Source organism: Marmota monax, unplaced genomic scaffold (assembly GCF_021218885.2).
Source record: "Marmota monax isolate L192 unplaced genomic scaffold, Marmota_monax_Labrador192_F-V1.1 WCK01_AAM20220418_F8-fsc00078, whole genome shotgun sequence".
NCBI lineage: Eukaryota > Metazoa > Chordata > Mammalia > Rodentia > Sciuridae > Marmota > Marmota monax.
In genome coordinates, this window is record NW_026694865.1 from 5902128 (window position 1) to 5915567 (window position 13440).

Genomic DNA, 13440 nt, shown 5'->3' on the forward strand with positions numbered 1-13440 from the left:
GTAAGAGAGCTCAAAATTCAGTCGCCTGAATGTGGATATCCATTTTTTTTTTTTCAGCACCATTTTTTGAAGAGGCTGTCCTTTCTCCAATGTATGTTTTTTGTTTGTTTGATTGGTTTTTGGTTTTGTTTTGTTTTTGTTTTTGTTTTTGGTAACAGGGATTGAACTCAGGAATTCTGAGCCATATAACCAGCCCTATTTTGTATTTTATTTAGAGACAGGGTCTCACTGAGTTGCTTAGGACCTCGCTTTTGCTGAGGCTAACTTTGAACTCGTGATCCTCTTGCCTCAGCCTCCGGAGATGCTGGGATTACAGGTGTGCACCACCATGCCTGACCCAATGTATGTTTTTGTTGCCTGTGCTAAGAATCAATTTACTGTAAATGTCTGAGTTTATTTCTGGGAACTCTGTTCCTGTTCACACACATAAAAAGAAACTATAGACCAAAATCCCTGATGAACATGAGTTCTGAAAAATTCTGAACAAAATACTTGCAAGTAGAATCCAACAACACATCAAAAAGACCATTCATGGGCTGGGGATATAGCTAAGTTGTTAGAGTGCTTGCCTTGCATGCACAAGGCCCTGGGTTCAATCCCCAGCACCATTAAAAAAAAAAAAAATTCACCAGGATCAAGTTGGATTTATCCCAGGGATGCAAGGTTAGTTCATCATACACAAATCAATAATGTATTACATTTCATCAACAGAATGAATTATCAAAATCATATGATCATCTCCATAGTTGCAGGAAAAAGAAATTGATAAAATCTTAGGTTCCTTCATGACAAAAATCCCTGAACAAATCATGTATAGAAGGATCACACCTCAGTGTGACAGACCCACCAGCAATATCATACTGAAAGGGAAGAAGCTGAGAGCATTTTCTCTAACATCTGGAGCAAGATAAGGGTGTCCACTCTGACCACTCTTAATTCAACATAGTACTAGAAGTTTTAGCCAGAGCAATTAGGCAACAGAAAGAAAAGGCATACAAATAGGAGAAAAGTCAAATTATGCATTTGCAGTTAGGGTACTATACATTGAAAAACCTAGAAACTCCACCAAAACATTATTAGAACTGATAAGAGAATTCAGTAATGTTGAAAGATACAAAATCAGCATAACAAAAATTGACAGCATTTTAAAACATCAATCATGAGATGAGAAAGAAATCATGAGAGCAAACCTATTCACAATAGCTACAAAAAAATAAAATACTGTGTGGTGTACCTATAACCCCAGGAACCCTGGAAGCTGAGGCAGGAGGATCCCAAGTTCAAAGTCAGCCTGTGCAATTTAGCAAGATCCTGTCTCGAAATAAAATAAATAGGGCTGGGTTGTACCTCAGTAGCTCAGTGGTAGAGTGCCCCTGGGTTCAATCCCCAATAAAAAATAAATAAGTAAATAAAAGACATTCTTTTTAGAACTGGAATGAATAAATCTAAAATTCATATGAAACATGAAAAACCCCAACAGCCAAAGCAGCTTTGATCAAAAAGAACAACGCTGGAAGTATCACTATACCTGATTTCAAGACATACTACAGAGCCACAGTTACAAAAAAAAAACAGCATAATATTTGCATAAAAATGGACACCATGGGGCTGGGGTTGTGGCACAGTGGTAGAGCACTTGCCTAGCATGCATGAGGCATTGAGCTCGATCCCAGCATCACATAAAAATAAACAAAAAGGTATTGTGTCCATCTACAACTAAAGAAATATACACATATTTTTTTAAATAGAACCGTGGAAGAGGAAAAAGATCATTAGAATTTTTATATTTCAAAATATTTTTAGTTGCATATCAACACAATAACTATTTTATTTATGTGGTACTTGCTGAGGATTGAACTCAGTACCTCACACATGCTAGGAAAGCCCTCTACCACTGAGCCACAACCCCAGGCCCTGGAATATCTATTCTTTATCTCCCATTGAGGCAATAGGTTTATAAAAGTAGTGCCTCACCACCCTGATTGATATTGCAATTGCCCAGAGAGCTTTTGAAAACACTAATGTATGAGTCCCTCTAAGGATCAATTATAACAAAATAGGGAGGAGGGGTCCTTACCATCTTTTTACTTTTTTTTTTTTTATAAGCTCCCTGAGAGATCCTAGTATACAGCCAGAGTGGAGAGTCTTTGAGGTAGAAAGTAATAGAAGATCTTATTCACAAAATGTTAAAGCCAGAACTGATTCTTGGAAATCATCTAATCAACTGCTTTGCTTTACAGATGAGAAGCTGAGGCCGAGATGGGAACTGGTTACACCATAGTCATATTGGTTGATTAAAAGAGAATCTACACAACCAGGAACAGTGGCACATGCCTGTAACACCAGCTACATGAAAGACTGAGCCAGGAGTACCCCAAGTTCAAGGTCAGCCTGTACAATTTAGCAAGACCCTGTCTCAAAATAAAAATAAAAAGGGCTGGCAATGTAGTTCAGTGATAAACTGCTTGCCTGGAAGTGTTTGTATACATGCTAAGGAATGCAACTGCAACTATACACATGCTCATTAACTAAGCCAACATGGACAGCTCATTTTACACAAGAGCTATGTGGCTTTCAGAACCATCTTGGCCAGAGAACTTTCCTACAAAGAACTGCACCTGTGAAGAGAATGCTAAAATAACTAGGCTACTTCTGCAGGGTGTTTTTCTAATGAGGATAGCAGTGGTGGTAGTGGTGGGATTCCTGGAGATAAGTAGGGACAACTGTCTTGGCTAATTGTTTTCTTAAATTTATATTTCAAGAACCCAAGTCTGGGCCAGGAGTATAGCTCAGTGGTAAAGCACTTGCCTAATATGTGTGAGGCCCTGGGTTCAATTCTCAATCTAAGAAGGAAGACAGAAAGAAAATATATGAATTAAGGCCTGGAATGTACTTGCCTAGCACACACAAAGGCCTGGGTTCAATCTGCGTGTGCGCATGTACACGCACACACACAAATTAATATCTTAGAATGAAAGAAATATGGTATTTGCCTGAAATCTAAGTTCCATCAGGGACAGAGCCCAAAAAGCATGTAGTGGGTGGATCTTGGATATGAGTCTCCCTAAATTTACCCAAGAGAGAAGGAGGAGTGTGGGAAAGAAAAGGGAATTTGGAAAGTGATAGAACTGTATTCAAATCCAGAAGTTTTGATCTTAGCAAACCCTCTGCTTCCCTAACTGGGTTTCCTAGACTCTAACATGGTTGGGTGTGTATATACACACACACACACACACACACATACATACATATATCAAATTATATACTTTATTTATTTATTTTTATGTGGTGCTGAGAATTGAACCCAGTGCCTCACACATGCCAAGCAAGCCCTCCACCACTGAGCCACAATCTCAGCCCTGATATGGGGATTTAATACGTTCAGAGAGTTGCTGAGGCCAGAGTGCTGAGTACAGGCCTGGCATGGGATGGGCCTTGAGAAATGATTTATGAGGTTGAAGTTGGCACTCCTGCTGCTGACCTGATCCCACCTCTCCATGGCTGCCAGTGGGAGAGTCTGCTCTCCAGGACCTGAGCTATCAGGCCCAATCCCTGGGAGAAGATATACTGGCAGAGGAAAGGAACATGACTCAGCCTCAGGGACCTTGGGAGAACAGCAGGTTCTGGGCCATGCGCAAGGGTGGGTATAGAAGTCTCCCATGGGGGTGCCCAGACTTGGTCTTGGCCTCAGCTGTTTCCCACCTGCTGACCCAGGCACTGACCTTCCTGTATTACATTTTGCTTTGAATAGAGGTATCATCAAGCATCAGGCCTTTGGTAGTGATAACATGCTTGACCTGTGAGCAAGTGATATATCCCCTCTGAGTACTAACTGCTAACATTTGTATACCAAATGCCCAACCACTTAGAGAGGTTTCCTCACTGCTTCATCCTGTTCAATTTGACCTTCACAACACAATAGGGATATCAATGAGGCATAGTATTATTCCACTCCCCTTTTCTTTTTTTTAAATATTTATTTATTTTAGTTATAGGTTGATGCTATACCTTTATTTTATTTCTATGTGGTTCTGAGGATTGAACTCAGTGCCTCACACATGCTCAACGAGCACTCTACCTCTGAGCCACAACCCCAGCCCCTTATTTTTCTTTTTCAGAGAAAGAAATTAAGCTCAGAGAGATTGTATACCTTGCCCACAGTCACAGTGCAAAAAAAAAAAAAAAGGGAATGCTAATCCTGGTTTCACTCATCCATAAGCAAGCCACACGAATTGAGCAGCTGTCATAAGCCTGGCTCATGCTGAGAGACCCAGGTATCTGGGGAATGTCAGAGAAGACAGATACCTTCTTTGCTTTCAAAGGGCTCTGCATCTAGAAGTAGAGATGGATGTATAAACAAGGGGATCAGTACAAAGAGAGTTGTGTTGACTGCTGTTTGAGCCCCCAGGAGGCAGAGCAGGACAGAAATTAGTGTGGGCATTGACCCAGAGAACTTGCCATCCTGTCTCCCACTGAATCTTTATCTATCGTGTGATCTTGGGCAAGTGCTTTAGCTGCCTTCTCTGTAGCATAGAGTTAATTCATGGAGTTACTGTGGGTTTGATATGAGAAAACACATGCAAAGCTCCTGGCGTCTGACCCAGAGTACTCAACAAACATTAGTTCTCTGGGCAGTAGAAAAGAGGTTGATCAGAGAAGGCTGAACAAAGGAAGAGATATTTGGATTAGGCATTAAAGGGCAGGTTTCCCCAGGTGGGAGGAAGTCATTTCAGGAGAATATAATACTTTACATACAGACAAGGAAAGAGAAAGAAGAGGATGGTGGGAAAAGGTGGAAGTGCTGGGGATGGAGTGGGAAGGGCCTTGCAGGGGGGAGTCAAGGGGGGTGTGCACCCGCCCCCAGCTCTTCTGCTTGCTTCACCTCAGGAGGCTTAGTTTGAGCCAGAGGGGACAGGTTGTGGGGCAGTACTTTGATGAGAAAAGGGCTGCTGGGTAGGACAGGTTCATGGGAGGACCCAGCTTCTAGGAGCCAGAGGGGATGCAGCTTCCAAAAGAATGGACAAAGTGACTAGTGTCACTGACCCTTCAGTTCTGCTGAAGGTGCTTCTGTGTGGCCATGGTCAGTATGTCCAGCTGCAGGTTGAGGGTCCGAGATCCAGGGGAGAGCAGATCTCAGCCTCTTGTGCTGGATGTGCAGGGCCTCATAAAGGGGGACCAAAAAGGAGCCATCTGAATCCTAGTCTTGCTGGGGCAACGTGGCTTTGCACAGAGGTGGCCTTTAGGAGCAGGGGTTCCAGGCAGCAGCAAGCCATTGACGGGAACAATCAAGATGGTGCCAGAAACAGGCTGAACAGAGCAGTATCTGCCTGGAAAGCAGAAGGGACTGGTGGCAGCATGGGGCAAGACAGCAACTGCCTGAGCAGTGTAGAGGCCTGTGTCATCTCTCAGCCATATATATATATATATAAATGTTTTGATTTTATCATGGTTCTATGGGCAAATAGAGTTAAGTTCTATAACCAATCTCTAAATACCATGATTATATTGTTACTCTGATCTTGTTCAGTTTCAATGCATTATCTAGTGATGGCCTACTATGAAAGATTGGAATTTATGTGTTACCCCCATTTCCACTAAGCACTACCACACTTCCCGTACCCTGATCCTTTCAGTATAGTTCTAGTGTAATTTTTTTTTAATATTTTTTTTAGTTGTAGATGGACACAATACTTTTACTTCATTTATTTATTTTTATGTGGTGTTGAGGATCAAAACCAGCGCCTCACAACACAACCCCGCAACTCCAGACCCTCTAGTGTAATTTTACTTAGATAATAGTCAATGTTCACATCATTATGACCATACAAATTTACTTGGAGAGGAATCCATGTAATAAACTGAACTCTTTATATTTGGGGGTAGGGGGTACTGGAAATTGATCACAGGGGCACTCTGCCACTGAGCTACACCCAAGCCCTTTTCATTTTGATTTGAGGCAGGATCTCACTAAGTTGCCCAGTCTGGCCTTGGACTTGCAATTCTGCTTCCTCAGCCTCTCAAGTTGCTGAGATTATAGGTGTGCACCACTATGCTCAGTCTTTGTTTTACCTTGATAATAATCTTTCTCTAGTTTATATATTTATTATTGATTCAAGCCCAAACTCTTTAAAGTTTCCATCAATGTATGCTTAATTGCTAGTACTTACAATGTTTTTCTGCAGTATATTTTCATTGACAACATATAAAATTTTGGATATTGAATGAGCTAAGTAGGTTTTGAGTGGCTAGTCTGAGCATAGCATTGTTTAGTGTGTTGATTCTTTAGGAAAATGTGCTCTGATTTCCAGGCAGTTGGTTTATGAGTGTTCTGTGGGTATGTCCACCTATAGAATACCACTTTCTGCCCCCAAGGACCTTCTGGTATTGTCTGAGATGCAACACTGAGACATGAATTACACAAAGGACAACATCACTGTGACAAATAATCTAGTGCCTGTTGAGTGGTATAGACAGATCAGTGCAAACTCGAGTTTTAAGTGATTGTATGTGTTTTTTTTTTAACATATATTTTTTTAGTTGTAGTTGGACACAATACCTTTATTTTATTTATTTATTTTTTATGTAGTGCTGAGGATTGAACCCAGCACCTTGCATATGCTAGAGGAGTGCTCTACCACTGAGCCACAACCCCAGCCCCTGATTGTATGTGTTTTTTTTATTTTAATTTTTATTTTTTAGGTGTAGATGGACACAACACAATGCCTTTACTTTTATGTGGTGCTGAGAATCGAACCCGGGTCCCGTTCGTGCTAGGTGAGCACTCTACTGCTGAGCCACAATCTCAGCTCTTGTGTTTTTTAACTGTGGTAAAATATACATACATACTGTAACCCCAACAGCTTGGGAGGCTGAGACAGGAGGATTACAAATTCAAAGCCAGCCTCAGCAACTTAGTGAGACCTATCTCTAAATAAAATACAAAAATAGGGTTGAGGTTTTGGCTCCGTAGTTAGGCACTCCTGGGGCGGGGAATGAATATATATATATTCCCATTTTAGCCATTTTTAAGTGTACAGTTCAGTAACATTAAGTACATTCACAAATTTGTGTAACTATCAACACTCTCTCCAGAAACTTTTCGTCATCTCAAACTGAAGACTGTACATATTATTTCCTCTAAGTTTTATTTACTATTTCTGCTTACAAAATTTAATGTATGTATTAATATTATTATGTATTTAATGCAGACAATTGGGAAAAACAAAAATGCACTAAGGAGACAATTTTTTTAATATTTATTTTTTAGTTTTAGGTGGACACAATATCTTTATTTTACTTTTATGTGGTGCTGAGGATCAAACCCAGCACCCCGCGCATGGCAGGCTAGCGGGCTACCGCTTGAGCCACATCCCCAGCCCCAGGTGAAAATTTTAAAATCTCGTAATTTTACAAATTGGTTAGGGACTTAATGAGAAAGGTATGGAAGGGAATCCCAGGATGAGACCTAACCCATTGGCTCAGATGGTCAGAGAGTGAAGATAATTATCTTTTATCTTCCTGGTTCTAACAGTGAACCCAGCCCATAAAGATTTCATCAACTGCTCTGGTTTTCTGTTACTAATAACAAACTTATTGGTGCAAATCTACAGCAGTCATTTGTTACCACTGCTATCCTTCACAGGCTGGAGATTAGCTCGGCAGGTTGGGGTGGGGTGTCTCTGGCACTGAGGCACTGGGGAAGCCCTCCTCACTTACATGTTTGGCTCCTGAACTGGACAGATTCAAACTGCAGGGGGTGGGGACAGCTAACATGGCTATCTCCATGGGATCCCCCCCACACAAGGTTTCTGGAGCATGGTGGCTGTAAGGTGACTGGACTTCCTACACAGTGGCTCAGAGGGCCAAAGGTGCTAGTCTTGGAGAGAGCACCAGGCAGGAGCTTCATCCTCACCCGCTTTTTTTTTTTTTTTTTTAATATTTACTTTATTTTTTTATGTGGTGCTGAGGATTGAACCCAGTGCCTCACATGTGTGAGGCAAGCACTGTACCCCTGAGCTATAACCCCAACCCGCTTCATCCCCTTTTATGATGAACCTCAGAAACCACAAAGTCCACTTCTATCACACACTATTCTTTAGAAATAAGTCACTAAGGTCAGGCTACGTCAAAGGGAGGCCAATTAAACTCTACTTCTTGAAGGGAAGAGTGTCAGAGAACTGAGGGCACCTAACCATTGAGCCACATCCCAAGTCCCTTTTATTTTTTATCTTGAGACAGGATCTCATTTTCTGAAGCTTGCTTTGAACTTGAGATCTTCTTGCCTCAGGCTCCTCAACCAGTGGGATTATAGGCAGCACCATTGCACCCAGCTCATCTTTTTTTTTTTTTTAAGTTGGGTTCTTAATTTGTTACCCAGACTGGCCTCAAATGCCTGGGCTCAAGTGATCCTCCTGACTCGCCCTCCTGAATAGTTGGAACTAAGGCACATGCCACTCTACTTATAGAAACTAATGACATCTTCCTTCTTCTTTCTTTTTTTTTTCCTTTCTTTCTTTCTTTCTTTTTTTTTTTTTTTGGTTTTCCCCACAGTGCTGGGAATGAAAACCAGGGCCTTGAACATGCTAGGTATACATATAAAAATATCTACCACTAAACTATATCCCTAGCCTGATGACTTATTTTTGGTACTTGGAATTGAACTCGGGGGCACTCAACCACTGAGCCACATCCCCAGCCCTATTTTGTATTTTATTTAGAGTCAGGGTCTCACTGAGTTCCTTAGTGCCTCTCTTTTGCTGAGGCTGGCTTTGAACTCGTGATCCTCCTGCCTCAGCCTCCCAAGATGCTAGGATTACAGGTTTGTGCCATTGTGCCTGGCTGGCTTTTTTTTTTTTTTTAATATTTTTTCTTTAGTTGTAGATGGACACAATACCTTTGTTTTCATTTATTTATTTTTAATGTGGTGCTAAGGCTCAAACACAGTGCCTTATGCATGCTATGCAACCTTATACGTGCTAGGCTCTACCATTGAGCTACATCCCCAGCTTGACTGATGCCTCTTGATTAGAAGATTATAACATACCAGGCACCATGGCACATGCCTGTAATCCCAGCAACTCAGGAGCCTGAGGCAGGAAATCTTCAAGTTGCCTGGGCAACTTAGTGGACACTGCTTCAAAATAAAAAAGGACAGGGGATGGGGATGTAGCTCAGTGGTAAAGCACCCCTAGGTTCAGTCTCTAGTAGTGAAATAAATAAATGAATAAGTAAATTAATAGGCTATGGATATAATTCAGTGGTACTGAAAAAAAACTATAACATTCTTTTCTGATAAGGATCAGCCTGAAGTAAGTGTGCAAAATTATCATTTTTTTTCCTCAGCATCAGATTAGCTCTTGGTGTTCCTCATATCTCCTATCATGTCCTCCTCATGGTCCAACATGGCTATAAATTAAACAAAATGTAATTAAGATTGACAAAAATTTAATTGTTGAATGATTTAAAAAAAAGTTCATGGAAATCCTAATGGTGTTCATCTGGATGTGTTCTGCAATCCTTCCATGATCGCTACCCAGAAACACGCCACACTCAATTGGAAGCTTTCCATGGTACCATTTGAAAAGAGAAAACAGTAGAATATTTGAATGATTGATTGATTGATTGATTAAAGAAATAAATCAGGTTCCATATCCACTTTTAATGATGTGAACTTTTTGGAACCTCTGGTTAGAAATGTACCACATATCCAGCCCTTTTAATTTTCTCAGAGACAAAGCCCAGTGAGAGAATGGAAGTTCCCCAAGGTCACACAGTAAGCCTGTAATAGACACAGGTCAAGAACCATGGCTCTTATTCTTTATACTGAGTTTGCTTGGCCTGAGCCTGTCACTCTCTCCCCTCATCTCACACTCACATAGTCTTCCCCCAAGAGCCTGTTGCTAAAGGGAAAGAAAAAAATTTTTTTTCTTAGTGCTGAAGATTGAACCTAGGCCCTTGCACATGCTAAGCACACACTATACCACTGAGCTACACCCCCAACCAAATGCTGATATATGAAATTAATTTTTTTTTGGTGGGGGGGGATACCTAAGATTAAACTCAGGGGCACTCGACCACTGAGCCACATCCCCAGTCCTATTTTGTATTTTATTTAGAGACAGGGTCTCACTGAGTTCCTTAGTGCCTTGCTTTTGCTGAGGCTGGCTTTGAACTCTGGATCCTCCTGCCTCAGTCTTCCATGCCACCGCATCTGGCTTTAATTTGATTTTTGTATGGCTTGTGGAATTCTTTCTATGGTGACAGTTAAATCATCAGCTGCTTTCTGGAGGACATATAAGACCTGCCCATCTGGCCCCACCTCCCTGGCTTCATCTCCTGCCCCTGCTTTCCTGCCCAGTGCACATCTCCTATACTCTGCTTAGAATTTCCTTGGAAACCCTTCCCTGCCTCTCCCCAAGTCTGGCCTGAGTGCTCTGCCTCCCTGTCCCCATCATGGCCTACCTCACCTGGTATTATAATTGTCTACTTGCCTGCCTCCCTTGCTAGCCTAAGTGCCATGCTGGCATGAGCCCTCTTACTTATCACTGTGTTCCCAGAGCCCAGAGCAGGGCCTGACCCATGATAGCTCTGTGAGTCTCTGTGGAGTCAATAATTGGATCTGCCACTTCTGGAACACTTCCTCTTCTCTCACAGAACAGAGCCTCTGCAGAGGGTGCTTCTGCTGCCATACCCGTCAGTTCTATCTCCTTAACTTGTCAAAACCCAGTTCAAAAATCCACAACAATCAACAGTTCTGTTGATTGAAGCCTTCTTCCTCAGACTTAATGTCACCAGGCCCCGCACACATTTACTCTCCCTTCTTGCTTCCATCCTCCTTGCCACCCCATATCACTTAGGACCCTATTGATCCTGTAGAAAGTAACTTTTTACCCTGGCCCCTGGCACCTACACAGTGCTGGCTATTGTGCTAGATCCTTGGATTTTAGCAGTGAACCTAGCTAGTAAAAATCCCTGTCCTTGCTGGGTATGTAGAGTACCCCTGTATCCCAGTCACTTCAGAGGTGAAAAACAGGAGGATCACAAGCACAAGGCCATCCTGAACAACCTAGCGAGACCTTGTATCTAAAATATAAAAAGGGCTGTGGATGTACCTCGATAGTTGAGTACCATAGCACCCCCAGATTCAATTCTCAGGATTTGGGGGAAAAAATCTTGTCCTCATGAAGCTCACATTGGAGGTGGGACAGGCTATAAATAAGTAGGGCTGGGGGTGTACCTCAACCTTAAAGTGCTTGCCTAGCATTCATGAGGCCCTGGGCTCAATCCCCAGAGCTGCAAAACAAACAAACAAACAAACAAAAAAGAGAAGAAAAGAAATAGAATGAGAATCTGTTAGAAAGTAATGAGTGTTGCAGACAAGAATAGAGCAGGGAAGAGGGACAGGGATAGATAGCAGGGGAGGTTGGAGGAAGCCTGGAAATCTTAGGACGAGGCACAGACCTCCAGATTTGCACTGGCTGGGCAAAGGTCTGGAGAGGGGCGCAACATATGATCCAATTCCACACAGGGGTTGTTATGACCAGAGAGGTGGGGAGCAAAGGGGACAGTATAGAAAACGAGGATAGAGAGGAAAAACAAGTCTCCAGATCAGACAGGCCTGTGGGTGGTAAGAAGGACTTTGGCTTTTGCTCTGAGATAGGAACCATGAGCAAAGATATGACCTGATCTCATCTTAACAGAGCCACCCTGGCTGCTATATTGACTAAAGGGGGGCAAAGGCAGAAATGAGGCCATGAGGAGGCTACTGTAATGACGTGATAGGGGAGGGTGCTTGGAGCAAAGTGGTAGAATCAGAGAGTAGTGGGAAATCAAAGATTCTACATTTTTTACCTGAGCAATAGAAGTATGGAGCTGCTAGAAGTTGAAATGAAGACTATGGGAGGAGTAGGATTGATGGGAAGATCAGGATGTAACCAGAGGACAAATGGAACTTTGAGCAAGTACCTAAGTACCCAAATCTGGGCTTCAGAGGAGATGGTCCAGGCTGGAGGTATTCATTTGAGCATCACCAGCATAAAGATGCTCTTCAAAGCCTTGAAGACCAGATGAGATCTCTAAGGAAGCAAGTGTTCCAAGGATCAGTGAGTGATCCACCAGATCAAATGCTGCTGAGGAGTCCAGAAAAAATGAGGCCTGTCAGTGAATGAATAAATATCAGATTCCTTTAGATTTGCAAAGTACAGGCATGATAATGGTTAACTGACAATAAATGGGTACAGAGACAAGATGGATGTAAGTCACAGAACACTGGGAGACACAGGGAATGGAAGAACTATGGCATCTTTGTGTTGAGAGGGACCTTAAAGAGATCTTTTAATCTGTACGCCTCTCTCTACCCTGCCTGAAGACTGAATCCCTAGTTCTAGAATAAAAAATATCTGTGGGATACTGGGGCAACTAATCTGGGTATGCCATTTAGACAAAGCACAGGTGAAGAATGGGAGAAAGGGTAGCTCAATAAATGCTAGACAGCAGATACAGAGAAAGGAATTGGAGATGATGATCTCCTGGACTCAGGTCTTGCATCTGCTGTTTCCTGATCTCCTGTTCTTCAGAAACTCACTTCACATGCCCAAACCTCAGTTCCACGGTATGTAAAATGGGAGCAAGCAAAATTCCTCGTTCCTCCCACGGTTGAAGTGAAGTCTGAATATAGTACTGTCTGTCCTCAGTGGGTCTGTTGATGCGGCATGTGAAGAAGTGAAACAGGATTCAGGCCAGGACCTAAGCTGGAAGGGAATGGACAGAGCTCGGTGGCAAAAGAGGGCCATCTAGACTGAGACTAAGGTCTTGCATCTGCCTCCATTGAGCCTGGAACAGAGATGAAGGAGACCCTGAGGCAGTGATAGGGAAAAGAAATGGAGACACCGAGGCAGAGACCCGGAGACCCAGAGGCAGGGAGACTAAGAGATAAACAGACCCCCAAACAAGCGGTCTCAGAGGGGCCCGAGGAGACCTGGAGAAGGCGAGGCACTGGAGCCCAGACCCTGCCAGAGCAGCGATCCCGCGCAGCGCAGGGTCCCAGTGGGGCTCCGGCGGCCGCACTCACTGGGCGCCCCCGCCCGGGCCGCTCGCCCAAGATGGCGATGGAGGGGCGGGCGAGGCGGCAGCGGCCCCGGCCCCCGCTCGGGCCCGGGCCCCCGAGGCCGCGCCCCCGCCCGCGGCGCCGCGCCTCCCCGGGCCACTGACGCCCGGCGCGCCCTCCCCCCGCGGTGGCGGTCGAGGCGCCGGGAGGCGGCGGCTGCGGCGGCGGCCCGACCCGGCCCCATGGCGCGGGGGGACGCTGGCCGCGGCCGCGGGCTCATCGCGCTGACCTTCTGCCTGCTGGCCGCGCGCGGTAAGGGCGGGCGCCGCGGCAGTGGCGGGAGTGGCTGCGGTGGGTCGGTGCGCCCGCGCCCTGGGCTGCGCTGGGCTGTGGGG

The 13440-nt window shown here is 43.9% G+C and overlaps 1 protein-coding gene across 2 annotated transcripts in view; it reads left to right on the forward strand.

Annotated features, from left to right (window-relative positions):
- Window positions 1-13249: 13249 nt before the first annotated feature.
- Igdcc4 (immunoglobulin superfamily DCC subclass member 4) overlaps window positions 13250-13440 on the forward strand; it is a 37364-nt gene continuing 37173 nt past the window's right edge. For both annotated transcript variants that reach the window (XM_046426471.1, XM_046426472.1), the window contains exon 1: window positions 13250-13357. In XM_046426471.1, coding sequence (XP_046282427.1) covers window positions 13288-13357 — 70 coding nt within the window. In that variant the 5' untranslated portion in view covers window positions 13250-13287. The remainder of the gene's footprint in view (window positions 13358-13440) is intronic.